The sequence below is a fragment of the Sturnira hondurensis genome, unplaced genomic scaffold (genome assembly GCF_014824575.4).
Source record: "Sturnira hondurensis isolate 20B ecotype Veracruz unplaced genomic scaffold, ASM1482457v3 Scaffold0001918, whole genome shotgun sequence".
NCBI lineage: Eukaryota > Metazoa > Chordata > Mammalia > Chiroptera > Phyllostomidae > Sturnira > Sturnira hondurensis.
In genome coordinates this window covers 1,218,921-1,235,033 of record NW_028074549.1, presented here as the reverse complement: position 1 = coordinate 1,235,033, position 16,113 = coordinate 1,218,921, and the positions used below count along the sequence as shown (strand labels likewise).

The window sequence follows — 16,113 nt, the reverse complement described above, 5'->3', positions numbered from 1 at the left end:
TCGAGTCCCAGTCAGGGCACATGCCTGGGTTGCAGGCCATTTCTCAGTGGGGGACCCATGAGTGGCAAACATACATTGATATTTCTCTCCTTCTCTCCTTCCCTTCCCCTCTAAAAATAAATAACATCTTTTAAAAAATTCTAAAATAGATTGAAGTTATTTAAGAAGAAATACACCTTTATTTTTTACCCTCATTTTTAATGTATTAGGTGCCAATGCATAGTAGTCCATAAGTAATGATAGATTTACATTAATCTTTTATAGCTACGTTGTCATCCAGTATTTCTTACTATCTTTTCAAGAAATTTAAAAGCTTGAAAATACATAAAGGTATATAGGAAAAAACCATATTCACACCATCTGGAATTAACAACTATTAACATTTTGTTTTATTTGCCTCTGGTTTCTTTATTAAAAAGAAAATAGAACATTTTGAACCAAAGCTAATTTCTCACCATGACAACATCTGTTCCCCTATCTGCATTTTAGAATCAATCACTATTACCTATTACTTTTCTAGTTCATTTAAAAATATTTTCAGGGCCGTAAATACTATACAGTGTTGTTACTTTTCATCATTAAGTTTTACATTCATATTCATACATGAACCTTCTTGTTTTATTCAGTATTATTTTCAGAGATTTATACTAAAGCTTTTTTATACCAATATTAATCTATTAATAATTTTCTTCATTGATTTTAGAGAGAGAAAGGAAAGGAGGGAGAGAGCAAGAGAGAGAAACATCAATTCATTGCTCCACTTATTGAAGCATTCATTGGTTGATTCTTGTATGTGCCCTGACTGGGGATTGAACCCATAACCTTGGCCTATTAAAACAACACTCTAACCAGCTAACCTACCTAGCCAGGGCTATTAATAATGTTTAATTACTAAATCAATTTAGTCATGATGCTATATATAGATCTATTTCATTTTCTTTAATTCTTGTTTGGGTTTCCATAATGTAAAATACTAATTATATTTATCTGTTCTTTTAAGTGTGGATAATTAGATTGTTTTAAATATTTCCTAGTATAAATAGTAGTATAGGATCACAATGACATAAGTCTTTTTTTTAAGATTTTATTTATTTATCTTTAGAGGGGAAAGGAAGGAGAGAAGGAGAGAAACATCAATGTATGGTTGCCTCTCGTGAGTCCCCTGCTGGGAACTGGCCTGCAACCCAGGCATGTGCCCTGACTGGGAATTGAACCACGATCGTCTGGTTTGCAGACCCGTGCTCAATCCACTGAGTTTACACCTGCCAGGGCTTTTTTTAAAAAAAGTATTCATTGTGGAAGTCATCTGATTAAAGGTATAACCTTGGATCTATAAGATTATCCAAAAATGTAGATGAAAAGGGCAAATGGATGAGAAAAAAAAAGAATAATGAGTAATTAGTTGTCTTTAAAAAGCTAACAAGAAAAAAACAATAACTCCAGTGAAGACTGTGAAATATTTTCATGATCATCCAGATGTTATAATGTTCTTTATGAATTGTAAGAATTTTCAAACACCAGAATTAATTCTCTTTCTTAATAGGAAAAACAAGAACTTCAAGTGAATGTGGTAGGTTTAAGTCTAATGTACTGCTGTTCACAGTTCTTTTAAAGGAAATTACAGTTATCTAAACTAGGAATTAGAATTGCTCTAGCAACTAGAAAGTGAAATGCATGGTTTTTCCATTAAATATAAAATATAGATGTTTTCAGTATATTAACAAAAATTAATGTAAGCCAGCTTTACAAAAGCATTGCTTGTGGAAAAGTCTGCCATATTTTGTTCTGAACTAGAGCAAGTAAAAGAAATGCCAGAAGCTAGAATAAGTGAAGCTATAATCAAAGAAGATAATTTCTGAGTATAAGAAAACTGGAGAGTATTATGCTAAGTGAAATAAGACAGACAGTGAAAGACAAATACCATATAATCTCACCTATAAGTGGAACCTAATCAACAAAACAAACAAGGAAGCAAAATAGAACCAGAGACATGGAGGTAAAGAACAAACTGACAGTGACCAGTGGGGGAGGGGGATAAAAGGGGAAAGAACAGGAAGGGTCAAGTCAGGGAACTTGTAGGAAGGACCCATGGACAAAGACAACAGGTTGGGGTGGGGGGGTGGGGAAAATTACTATTAGATTAAATTGGCTAAAAAAGGATTTAGTATCAGCCTTATGTTTCAAATATCTAACCAGTATCAAGACAGAAATGAAAACCCAACAAAATAACAGTAATTAGGTTAGTGCCATATTTAACCTCTACAAAAGCTCAGAAAACATACCATCCACATGTTCTTTTGGAAAATATTTTCAAACATCCTTTTGCTAACCAAAAGATGAAACACAATGAAGAATTTAGAATTGGGAAAGATAGTATTTAAATGGAAGTAGAATGAAAATCATCTAAGTGTGGAGTTAATTACAATAAAGATGAGTCGCTAAACTACAGGGTTATACAGCTCCTGAATGGTATGCAGATTTTTATATTACTAGTATATTTCTAGGAGGAGAGTTCATAGCTTTAAACAGATTATCTAAAATGGTTGATGGTCCACCAAAAGTTTAAATACCAACTATTATGGGTACATAGATTCTAAATAAAATTTTAGCATTCTAATTCAGAGAAATATTTTAAAAGAATGAAGTGACTGGTAGAATTTATATTAGTCAAGCAAGAATGATTTAGTATTAGAAAATATATTATTTTATAGAACTAGACCTCAGGAATACTTAAGAAATGGCCAAAGATTTTAAAAAGTCAATAACAATTGTGAGAAATTGAACCTTTTTTAATGTGGTATAGAATGTATTTCTCTAACCAACATCCACATCCTGTATATTCATGAAACTTTAGAGGTATTTATTTCCTTTAGGATTAAAACAGGAATGCCTGCTTATCATAAGTAAGTCAAAAGTCCCAAGGTAAAAAAGGACTTGTTATTTAATAAATGACTCTGGAACAGGTGGATATCATTTGGAAAATTTAAGTTAGATCTTGTGGTACATCCAAATTTCAGATGAATTGGAGTCCCAAACTATGGAAAAATAAATTTAGAACCCTAAAAAAACCAAAACTAATGAAGATTAGATGTCTTTCCATGACATTAGGCATCATGACTTCATTCATAACATCATCTCTACTTTATTATACTTAGTTCTCCTACTAGAATGTAAGCTCCTTGAGATCATGGAGGTCTCATCATTTTTTCCATAGCATGACCTGTTGCATAGCCAATGCAAGACATCTTTGATGGAAATATGAATGAATGAAGAAACCCCCAATAGGCAAATGGACAAAGCATATGAATAGACAGTTCACCAAAAGGAAAATAAAAGACCGATAAATATGAAATTATGTTCAAACTTTGTATAATTAAGAGAAAAACAAATTAAGGAGGTAATAAAATACTACTTTTCATCTATCAAATGATTAACATTTATTTATTTTTATTTTAATTTTTTAATATATTTTATTGATTATACCATTACAGTTGTTCTATTCCCCCTCTTCATTCCCCTCCACCCGCAAACCCACTCCCTCACCATTCTTCCCCCCTTAGTTTATAACCACGTGTCTCAAGTTCTTTAGATTCTGTATTTCCCCCACTATTCTCGCCCTTCCCCCTATCTATTTTCTACCTACCATCTATGCTATTTTCTATGTCTTCTCCCCCTCCCACCCTCCTGTTTCTAACCCTCCATGTGTTCTTCATTTCTATGGTTCCACTCCTGATCTAGCTGTCCTCTTGGTTTGCTTTTGTTTTAGGTGTGGTTGTTAATAACTGTGTTTGCTGTCCTTTCACTGTTCATATTTTTCATCTTCTTTTTCTTAGATAAGTCCCTTTAGCGTTTCATATAATAAGGGCTTGGTGATGATGAACTCCTTGAACTTAACCTTATCTGAGAAGCACTTTATCTGTCCTTCCATTCTAAATGAAAGCTTTGCTGGATAAAGCAATCTTGGCTGTAGGTCTTTGGATTTCATGACTTGGAATACTTCTTTCCAGCCCCTTCTTGCCTGTAAAGTCTCTTTTGGGAAATGAGCTGACAGTCTGATGGGAAGTCCTTTGTAGATAACTGTCTCCTTATCTCCTGCTGCTTCTAGGATTCTCTCCTTCATTTTTATCTTGGCTAATGTAATTATATGTCCCTTGGTGTGTGCTTCCTTGGAGGCAACTTCTCTGGGACTCTCTGAGCTTCCTGGACTTCCCGGAAGTCTATTTCCTTTGCCAGACTGGGGAAGTTCTCCTTTATTATTTGTTCAAATAAGTTTCCCACCTGTTGCTGTTCCTCTTCCCTTTCTGATACCCCTATAATTCGGATGTTGGAATGTTTAAAGATGTCCTGGAGGTTCCTAAGCCTCCTCATTTTCTGGAATTCTTATTTTTTCATTCTTTTCTGTTTGGTTGTTTCTTTCTTCCTTCTGTTCCACTCCATTGATTTGAGTCCCAGTTTTCTTCCCATCACTATTAGTTCCCTATGCATTTTTCTTCATTTTACTTAGTGTAGCCTTCATTTTTTCATCTAATTTGCGACCAAATTCAACCAATTTTGTGAGCATCCTGATCACCAGTGTTTTGAACTGTGCATCTGATAGGTTGGCTATCTCTTGGTTGCTTAGTTGTATTACCTGTGGAGCTTTGATCTTTTCTTCCTTTTGGACCGTTTTTGTTTTTGGGTTTTTTTTTTGTCTCATCATGCGAGTTACGTATGAGGGTGGAGCCTTAGGTGTTTACCTCTGCAGGGCAACCCAATTGCTGGTTATGACACTGTATGTGGGGGTGGGGTCAGAGCAGGAACAATGGCTCTTGCTCTGCTCTCTGTTGGACCTCAGTCCCTTCTGCTGCTTCCCCAGAGCAAACTTGGCCTTTCTGGTGCTGATTCCCATGTGGGTGGGCTTGTGTACGTTCTAGGACCCTGTGAGTCTCTCCAACAAACTCTCCTGTGAGGCTGGGAGTCTCTCCCTATGCCTTAACCACAGATGTTTTCAGTTGGTGTTTTGAGTCATTATTTCCTGATGCGGTCTGTCTCACTCCCCAGTTTTGCCTGGTTTATCTGCACGCAAATGTGGGAGCGCTGCCTGGTCAGCCAGCCACCTTGCGTGCAGTGCCTGGCTTCACAGTCACCACCTTGCTGGGTGTGCCAATTGCCACTTGGCACCCGGGGTCTTCCAGCCGCCGCCTGCATACCCAGGGTCTGCCCACTGCTGTCTTGCGCATCTGGGGTGCCTTGAGCGCCTGGAGGCATCGCTTCTTGTGCCACAACGCCTCTCTGCTGGGCTGTCCAACTCCACCCCACCTGCAGGTCTGGATGAAGGTGTTTATTTCAACTCCTTGGCTGTCCGACTTCCATACAGTTCAGTTTTTTGTCAGTTCTGGTTGTTATTTTGTTTTTACATTGTTGTTGTCCTTATTTTGGTTTTGCGAGGAGGCACAGTGTTTATACCTATGTCTCCATCTTGGCGGGAAGTCTAGGAAAATTTCTTTTTATAAAAATTCCAACCAGAAAATTCTAGGGATGATAGAATAAAAAGATTGTTATTTTTACAACCCCCAGCCTTCAAGAAACAGTGGACTCACTAGGACAATGCTCTCAAATTAACCGGTGAGAACAGATGGTTTTGTTTTTGTTTTTAGATACTCTTATAAAATGCAATGAAATGTGGCAATGTCAAATTGCTGTAAAAGTTCTAAAGTTTTGCAACTTCCAACTTTTTTGTGTTTATCATAAATTGGTAGCAAGTCACTGGGGACTGATACTACCACACCCTGAGTAGCACTGACCTAGCCAGTGGTCACAAGTAAATGACAAACCTGACAAACCTGACTCATGAAAAGCTTTCAAATAGAAGGATTAGGTTGAAAACACCCTAATCCACTTACTGGGTTGGCCTAAAAAATCCATTACATCCTTTCGGTAAAGTGAAAGACATTTTTTCACTTTCACTAATAACTTTATTGACTTTGATATTTTGAGAATGTTGGCTATCTCCCACTTTTGGCTTCTAATGGGTAGAGGCCAGGAGTGCTGCTAAACGTCTTCCAATGCATAAACTAGCCCCAACAACAAAGAACTGTTTGGCCAAAATTTAGTACCAAGAAATTTTGCAAAACATTCTTGACACATTCGATGAGTCACAGCACCTTCTCCAAACACCGCACAAATCTTTTTTTTGCGTTTTAGTTTAGTTTTTACTTCTCTTGAAATAATAAAACATATTATGCCAAAAATGTTGTAGATCTTTATCCATCTTCACTACTAGAATGGCTGCACAAAAATTCACCAATTTCGATAAATTTTTTTAAGGCACGCTGATATGACAGCTGTCACAATACAATGTAAAAAAGTTGTTCAAAATGAAATTAATGACAACTAAGCAATACTAGAGCCATCATATGGAAAAATCTAATGGACTTTTTGGCCAATCCATTACAAATCTTAGTGTCACTAAAAGTGAATCAGACATTGTGTGCCACCTTACTTGACTTAATAGGAATTTATAGCATCACCTATAAGTTATTACACACCACACCACCATCACCAAAATTGAACCTGAATATAATCAAGCTTCTAGAACTGACTCCTGAATTTACCAGGAATAGAAAAGATGGAGGAATAAGTTAACACCACAGAAATGCATCAGTCAAATTCTACAATGTTGGAAAGGATACAGGACTAATGACACAATTTACTCAACTTTGACAAACATCATAAAATGAAGAGACACTCTTTTAAGGTTAAAGAGACATAAAAGACATCTGAATAAAATACATTATATGGGGCTTGTTTGAATTTTTATTCAAACTAATTTAAGAGAATCAGGGCAATGTGAAAATGGGCCATTGAGACTATATATATTTTTAAAAGCCTTATTTGTTAGAAATGCATATTGATTTATTTCAGCTAAAAAAGAAGATGTAATGTCTAGTATTTGCTTTAAAACATTCCAGTATGTTTCAGTATGGAGCAAGAGGTAGGGAGAATAGATAAAATAGGCAAAATATTGATAATTATCAGTTTGGTAATGTGCCAAAGATAAACAAAGATATTAGTTAAAGTAGTGAAAACTGATTTTACTAAGTGCCTACTGAAAATAGAGGAAAGAGTTGAGCTCCATTCTGATTTGTGCTGCTGAGATGACTGGAGTTTTAAAGGGGAATGGGGGAGGGAGGAAGAGCAAGCACTCAAGTGTAAAATTACAGGGAGCATGAATACCCTTGAGGCCAGCTGTGTGTGCTGCCTGGCAATTATGGAATTTAGGATTCTGTTCTTCCACAGAGACTGGAAGACAGGCCCCATCCTTCCTGACCATTGCCTTTCAAAGGAATGGCCTTCAGTTCCTTGAGAAACACATTCCTGAGTTGTGGGAGATGCATATGCCTCTCAGAAGGAAGGAGGAATGATTCACAATTGTAACTTTTTAGTAAATGGTGTAAGAAAGGAAGGTCAGAGGTTTATCTTCAGGTGTTGGTTGGAAGCAGTATATTTTCTTGGCAGCCTTGAGCTTTCTCAGGCAGGCATTTTATTGGCAAACAGGGTCAATCTAGTGACTTCTTATGTTGCTAGAAGCTTTGCTAGAGTTTGATTGTCTCTTAGTGCATTGGTTTGGACAGAGTTGTGCCAAGAGTCTGCAGTTCTCACAAGTACATGGGGGTCCAATATATCAGTCTTTTTTATGAGAAATAAGTATATTTTAATGTATTTTGAACATGTTATTAATAAAGTTATTTTTAAATGTATGTTCCTGTTGACCTAGTAATTCCTCTTAAAGGAATGTATACTAAGGTAATAATCAGAAATTTGGTCAGTGATTTGTGTATGAGGATATTCATTAAAGTAGTAAAGGAGCCCTTGGACCAGTAGTTAAGTTGGTTGGAGTGTTGTCCTGATGCTCCAAGGTTGCAGATTCAATTCCAACTCACGTGTATACAAGAATTAACCAGTGAGTACATAGATGGATGGAGCAACCAGTTGATGTTTCTGTGTTTCTCTCTTTCTCCTTTCCTCTCTCTCTAAAATCAATCAATAGAAAAAAGTTAAGTAGTAAAAGAAAAATTGGAAACAAATATATCTAACATTAAAAGACTTATAAACTTCTATCCTTTAGGCTATTAGATTGTCAGAAATTCAAAAGCATCAAGAGCCATTGATTGATGAGGCTTTGGAAGCAGGTACTTTCATAAATTGCTGGAGAGACTAATCCTAAGGAGAACAATTTGGGTATCTTAACAAAATCACTAATCACTTTACTCTTGATACCTTTACCCTGATACCCTGATAGTATTTCCATTTCTGGGAATATATTCTGTAGTGATATCTTTACATGTATGAAATTGTTATGTACAAGGTTATTTATCACATGGTGATTTATAATAGCAAAAGATTGGAAACAATAAAGAATAAATTGTGAAATGTATTCAGAGGATTACTAATATGGCTGGAAGAAAGGGAGATACACCTCATATCTATGCATTCAGTATAGCTGCACATGGCTATTTAAATTTGAATTAATTAAAATTAAGTAAAATTTAAAGTTCAGTTCTTTTGTTGCACTAGCTCATTTAAAAGTGCTCATTAGCCACCTGAGTTCCCAGTACATACGGAATATTTTCACAAATTATTTTTTCTTAAAATGATTAACTGCCCCATTTTCTCCTATCAGTTTACCACTTTCAGATGTATCATTATGATGCCAGGTGAATTACATATTACGGAAAAATTTCAATTGGTAACTGGTTGAAGGCAAACACCATGTAAAGGATTCTTAATGAGTGAATTAGTTTTTGTCTAGCCTTTACTGTTTTATGCAGGCAAAAAGCTTGAATCAAGCATGCCTGAAGATAAAATCTTCCTTACCTATTTATTGAGTGCGTGCTCTGAATAACTCTCAATTTGCTAGGTGCCATAGCAAAATGTTACAGCTATAATCACAGCTCTCTGGAATATTCTGAAATTAGGTTGTGATATAAGAAAGATACTTGGTTTTTGTCTTAGTGCCTGGCACATAGCTTCTGAAACCTTTGGAACCTCCTGAATGAGAAGATTATCTTTGGTGTACTAATGAAATGACTGTTGGCTAGGGGCTCCTAGATAGCTTCAGGATGGTGCCTGGTTACCAAAAAGACTAAATAAATGTTGATTAGAAGCTTAAACTTTCAGCCCTACATTCCAGCCTCTAGGGAGGAGAGAAGGGCTAGAGATTAAGATAATCACCTGCAGCCCGTGATATAATCAATCATACTTACGTAATGAAACCTCCATAAAAACCTCTAAACAATGAAGTTCTGTAATCTTCCTGGTTGAACACTTAGAGATGCTGGGAGGGTGACACACATGAGGAGGGCATGCCATAACCCTTCCTACTTATATTGCCCTGTGAATCACTTCCATTTAACTGTTCCTCAGTTCTATCTTTTATTATAAATTGGTAATAGTAATTAAACTGCTTTTCTGAGTTCTCTGAGTCTTTCTACAAATTACGAAATTTGAGGGAGGGGGTTGTGGGGACCCCAGGGTCAGTCAGAAGTATGGCTATGCAGGACTTATATTTTGTATCTGAAATGGGGACAGTCTTGTGGGACTGAGCCCTTTAGCTTGCGGGATCTGATACTGACTCCAGGTTAATAGTGTCAGAATTGAACTGAATTATTTGACTCCCAGTTGGAGATGTGCTGGAAAAAAAACACCATGTATTTGATTTCTGGAGAGGAGAAAAGACTCTTGAGGCAAGACCTGCAAGGCATACCTTTAAATGGCGGCAGGACATAGTATAATGTTTATTTCAGAGTCTAGCTTATTTTTGTATTGTCTAAGAAAGTATTAGCACTAATTACCACCTTACTGTGCAGTGTATTTTTAAAATGGGGAGTTGTACTATACATATGAGATACTAATAAGTAATTAATTTTAAACAGCACTACAAAAAATAAGGACTCTCCGCCACTGGGAAATAAAGCTGTGGACTTTGGAGAAAAAGAATCCTCTTTGAATTTATCTTACCAAAGTCATGACTGCTCTACTGCCTGTCTGATGAAAATGCCACTAACCTTCACAGGAGAAAACCCTCTGCAGCTACCAATTACATGCCACTTCCAAAGACGACATGCAAAGACAAACACTCATTCTTCAGCACTCCACGTGAGTTATAAAACCCCTTGTGGAAGGAGTCTGCGAAACATGGAGGAAGTTTTTCGTTACCTGCTTGAGACAGAGTGTAACTTTTTATTTACAGATAACTTTTCTTTCAATACCTATGTTCAGTTGACTCGGAATTACCCAAAGCAAGAAGAAATTGTTTCTGATCTGGATATTAGCAATGGAATGGAATTGGTGCCCATTTCTTTCTGTAATGAAATTGACAATAGAAAGCTTCCATACTTTAAGTACAGAAAAACTATGTGGCCACGAGCATATTATCTAAGCAGCTTTCCCAACATATTTACTGATTCATGTGACTGCTCTGAGGGATGCATAGACATGTAAGTAGAATATAATGGCATTTCAAAAAAATCTTCTGAATGTAGGGGTACTTGTTAAGTCCTGCTGTTTCTCAGTTTATCTGTCTATCTAAAACTGTTCACTAAGAATCTAAAATGGAAAGATATGCTCTCACTAGCAATGGGAAAGAAGACTTTTCACCAATAATTATAGTAATTTGAAAATTATTTCCTCTAAGGATATTTCTTATTTAAAATAAAATATGCTTATTGATTAGAGTGAGAGAGAAACCTGTGATAGACAAACATCAATTGGTTGCCCTGACTGGGAATTGAGTCCTCAACCTTTTGGATGAGTATTTCTTTAAGCTAGTATCATAATCATAACAGCAGCAATTATAGTTATTAAGTGCCAGACACTGTGACAATTGCTTTATATACATTTTCTTATTTAATTCTCACAAAATTCTATGAGGTAGTAGTATTATTTCCATGTTATAAAAGAGGAAACTGAGATCGAACAAACTAATTGTAGGATCATAGGGCAAACAAATGGAAGAGCTGCAATTTGAACCCACGCTTTTAGTTTTACTGTGTTATGTGTTGTGGTTTACTTCTATATATCATTTCCTTGCCATTTGTAGAAAGTTAATGGTGCTTATAATTAGTACTCTCTTGATCCTAACATTGACATTCCATAAAAAATGAAAACATGTTCCATATATTAGGACTTTCAAATCATTTTAAGGGTATATAGTATACATGTGTTTGTATGTATGCATATATAGAATGGAGTTACATTATATGTACATTTAATTTAATGTAAATTTAGCTTCCAGTAGTAGGCAAAAGAATGAGAGAGGTAAAAATAAATAAGTGGTATGGATAGTAGTTTTCACCACCCTGTTAGTTGGAGTGTGAGATGAGATATATAAATCTGCTGTTAGGTCCTTTTGGTTCAATTCCTTTGCCCTGTCATAGAGGAAATCTGTTGCTAGCCAAGTTTAATTCTTCTTAAAAGCAAGTTTTGGGTTTTTTTTAAGCATTACCTCTAAGTGTAACCCACCTGTATCTGGCCAAGCTCCATCTCTTTCAATAGTGGGGGAAAAAAATTACTGGACCAGGCCGGTGTGACTCAGTTGGTTGGGCATCAACCCGTAAACTGCAAAAAATGACTGTTGAACAATGTTTACTCTGGTCAGTTCTAGAGACTTTTTAAAAAAATAATTTGACTGTATGTAATTTTAGAATACACAGGTGTAAACCCCACAAAAGTATGATTTCAGACTGTCACAGCAAACAAAGGCAACTGTTAAGACCCCAAAAGCAGCTTGAATCCCCCAAAATGGGAGAATTCACACCTGAAGAATCAAAGATAAATGTAGAATCTGATTGAAAGGTACTTTACAATAGGTATATTTAAAATGTCCAAAGAGGTAAAATATTAGCATCCATAAAACAAGAAAAGGAGATTATTTTTATAAATGGGTGTGTGTGTGTGTGTGTGTATATATATATATGAAAAAGAACCATTTGGAAATATAGGAAATAAAACATATGGTCATTGAAATAATTGAAATAGATGCACTAAATGTTACCATTGGCATAGCTAGAGAAAGAATTAATGCATTGGATGGCAAAAACTAAGATCTCTCAGAATGCAAATAGATAAAGATATGGGTAAAATAATTTACAGGTTAAAAAATATGGAAAAGTAGCTGTAGCATACACATGCAGAAAAGAAAAGAGCACCATTCAAAGATGATAGCTGAACCCTGGCCTATGTGGCTTAGCTGGTTGGAGCGTCGTCTGATACACCAAAAGATTATAGGTTTGATTCCTCGTCAGGGCACATACAGGAAGCAACCATTTGATGTTTCTTTCTCACATCTATATTTGTCTTTCTCTCTCTCTCTCTCTCTGTTTCCACCTCCCGATACCCCCTTGTTCTCTCTATAAAAGGCATGAAAACGTGTCCTTGGAAGGGGTCGAAAGAAATAATAGCTGAGAATTTTACAGAGGTGAAGAAAGACAGAAATCCTGAGGGAAAGAGACTGCTAAGTACTAAAAAGGGAAAATAAGATAAATCTAAATGTATTGATGCAACTTAAAAAGTATCTAGGGTAAAGAGTAAATTTTAAACACTCAAAAAACAGGAAAAAGAGACTGACAACACACTTTTCATCAGAAATGATACAGCAAAAAAAAGAGATGCATTAGCTTAAAATCTTGAAGGAAAACAAATTAAAACTAGAATTTTATACCAAGCCCATCAGTTGTTTAACAGGGAGAGTGGGGTGTTCAGCTACACAGCGATAGAAAAGGTGCATACCTACTTTCCAGCAATAGTACTTTAAGTATGTTTAGGACATTGTATTCCAAGCCATAGGTTTAGTTGATGTAAAATCATTTAAGGGGTTATAAGTGGCATTTTTTTTAAGTTAAATAATACAAAAAAGGACCCAAGTACATCACAGATGATAAGACTAAAGTTGCGTGCCACTGTTGTTTCAGTTTGCACATGTATTCATACGTGTGCTTATATATGATCCTGAAAAATACGTATTTTCTACTCTGGGTCAAAGTAAAAAATATTTGAAAGCTACACTCTAGAGATGTTTACACATCTGTGTAAGAATAGGATGTTCATTTCAGCATTTGTTATATTGAAAACTTGAAGCAACTTAATTAAGCAACCTAATTTTATATCTAAATGCTGTGGAAAAGTTTTTTAAAGGAATTAACTATATTTGAATATAACATGGATTGGGTCTCAAGAACAACATTGAAAGAAAAAGCAAGTTTTAAAATAACTAGAGTAAATTTTTTAAATTATTATGTAAACAGTTTACAAGGACTGTCTGAAAAATATCCATTCTTATAATATTAAAAATACATTTATTGAAGAATATACAAGATACAAGAAACATTGTACATAGGACAGTGATACCTTAGTCCCCTTCTAAGTAGGGACCTTAAGACCTCTCAGTTGTCCTAGTCACTATCAGCTACCCTGTCATATTTTCCTGAATTTCACTGATTGTCTGAAATCTCTCCCCTTTGAAAGGTAATTTTAGTTTTGGGAAAAGCCAGAATTCACAGGGTGCCAAATCTGGACTATAGGGTGGCTGAGTCATGTGGGTGATTTGGTGTTTCACCGAAACACTGGGCACAAGACGTGATGCATGAGTAGGCACATTGTCATGATGAAGCTGCCAATCACCAATTGCCCATAGCTGCAGCTGTTTTCATTGTATTGCACATTGAGGTAGTATTCCCTATTAATTATTTGGCCTGGTGGGGTGTACTCATGGTGGACAACACCCTTCCAATCAAAAAACACCGTTAACATGGTTTTGATCTTGTTGGGACTTTGCTGCGCCATCTTTGGGCATGGAGAAGCAGGTGACTCCTGTTGGGACTACTGGGTCTTTGTTTCCAGATCATAGTCATGGACCCAGAATTCATCTCTGATTGTGACCTTAAGGAAATCTGGTTCATTGGTAGTAGTTTTAATGAAGTCATTAGCAATTGCAATATGATGTTCTTTTGCTCTGGTAGCAAAAGTAGTAGAACGAATTTTGCCACAACACATTTCATACAAGATCCTTTATCAAAATCTCAGACACAGTAGTTTTTGGAATCCCCAGATCAGCTTCTAGTTCTCATACTGTCAGTTGTCGATCTTTGTTGATTGCAGCCTATACACATTCAGCATTCTTAAGGTGTTCTGCTTATTGCAGGCCTTACAAAATTTTCATGGATCACTTTCAACAGATTCTCAACCATCTTTGAAACATTTGTGCCACACTTTTAGTTACACTGCACTCACTGCATCGTCCCTGAAAGTTTTCTGAGTCATCCAAATAGTTTCTGAGGGGGAATGTTCAAGCTTAATGCAAATGCAGATTTGTTCCTCTACTTGCTCAGTCATTTTGAATGCAGCAGCCACATAGTACACATTTGCACTCAGTGGTTTCTAATGCCCCCAGTGACAGTATAGTGAAGTCATCATTGTTCATGCATGTGCATTCCAGTCCATTCTCTTTAGATGATAGGTTATAGTAATGTCACATGAACAGTTCTCATTATATTAACAATGGCTGGACTTTTTCCAGACAGACCTTGGACATATTTTAAATAATACAGAAAAAAAAGGACTAGGTAAAATGATAACAATTCTATGTGGTAGAAATATGAGTGCTTATTATATTATTTGTATTTTTCTGTACTTTTAAACCTTGTAAGCAAAATCATATCAAAAAAGCAACTTTACATTTCCTGCACTATAATAGATTCCAGATTATTGAAATTTCTATTGTTTTTTCTGTTGCAAACAGTAGCCACCACTCTTATGCATGTATTATGTATATACAGAAAAATACAGAAGAGAATCACCAAGAAAGAGACCTCAAAGTAACTTATTGAACAAAGGAGATAGATCCAGAGATTTTAACCAGCTCATCAATAGTCACATATCCAGTGTACAGATAAGATACCCAGGTTCCTTACTCCCTATTAAGGTATAAGTTTCTCTCAAGTTAGTCATTTAAAAAGAGGGAGAAAAATTATGGTTGCATGTTTTTTGTTGAGGAACATTATAAAAAAATAAATTTAGTAACTAGATATCCAGTGTCAACTTACCCAGTCTGCTTTTGTATCATTGGAAAGAAAGATAATTTAAGATATCTACAAATCTATGGTATACCTTTTTGAGTTTGACACATATCAGTTTGCCCATTGTAGGAGGAGAGTGGACTTAGGGGAACAAACAAGCTTCTGCTGAAAAGGAAATTAAAGGAGTTCATTTTGAAAAGTTAAAGAAAACTCATATGGTTAAGTTATTTCATGAACAAATAAAGGTAGAGGGCAGTTTATAATTATTTATAGACTTTTGGTAAATAATCTCTTTCAAGGAGGTCTATCTAGGGAAGAAGTTCAAAGTTCATGAGGCAGATGACTATCCTGAATACAATTAATTCCTTTACTATATCTTTGACACTTTAATCGGGTCTCCTTAGTTGATGCTTTTTTTATTCTCACTTCTCCCTTCATTGCCTTTCTTTGTAGAACAAAATGTGCATGTCTTCAAATGACAGCCAGGAATGCTGAGATTTACCCCTTGTCAAGAGATAAAGTAACCATTGGATATAAATATAAAAGACTACAGAGACACATACCAACTGGGTAAGATACCTTGAGAATTTGTTACAGGGTGTTTGTATCTTCGAAGGTGGGTTCTTTATTATTGTACCTGTAGTCTTACAGACATTAAATCTAAATTTTTTATATCAAAAACCTAAATTAAGGAATTAAAAAACAATAGCAAAGACAATAACAAATCTGTATATTGTTTCTGGAAATGGAGTGAGAGACCACATATGTATCATGCAGAATGTACATGAACCAAACATTCATGTGCTTTGGGTCTGGCTTTTACCCTCTAGGGTTAGCCTTCTTTGGGAAGCCGTTCCCCCTTAAGAAATATCTGTGCTAAGCTCTTCTAAGAACTGGGAATTTTCAGACTTTCAAGGTTGTTATTAAAAAATAGCCCTGGCTGGTGTAGCTCAGTGGATTGAGCGCGGGCTGTGAACCAAAGGGTCGCCGGTTCGATTCCCAATCAGGACACATGCCTGGGTTGTGGGCCAGGTTCCCAGTGGGGGCCACAGGAGAGGCA

General features: G+C 35.9%; 1 protein-coding gene across 1 annotated transcript in view; it reads left to right on the top strand.

Moving 5' to 3' along the window:
• SETDB2 (SET domain bifurcated histone lysine methyltransferase 2) overlaps positions 1–16,113 on the top strand; it is a 67,483-nt gene that overhangs the window by 34,836 nt on the left and 16,534 nt on the right. Inside the window, 2 exon segments of the mRNA XM_037037862.1 lie at positions 9,915–10,478; positions 15,507–15,623. Of these exon segments, the coding sequence (XP_036893757.1) occupies positions 9,915–10,478; positions 15,507–15,623 (681 nt within the window).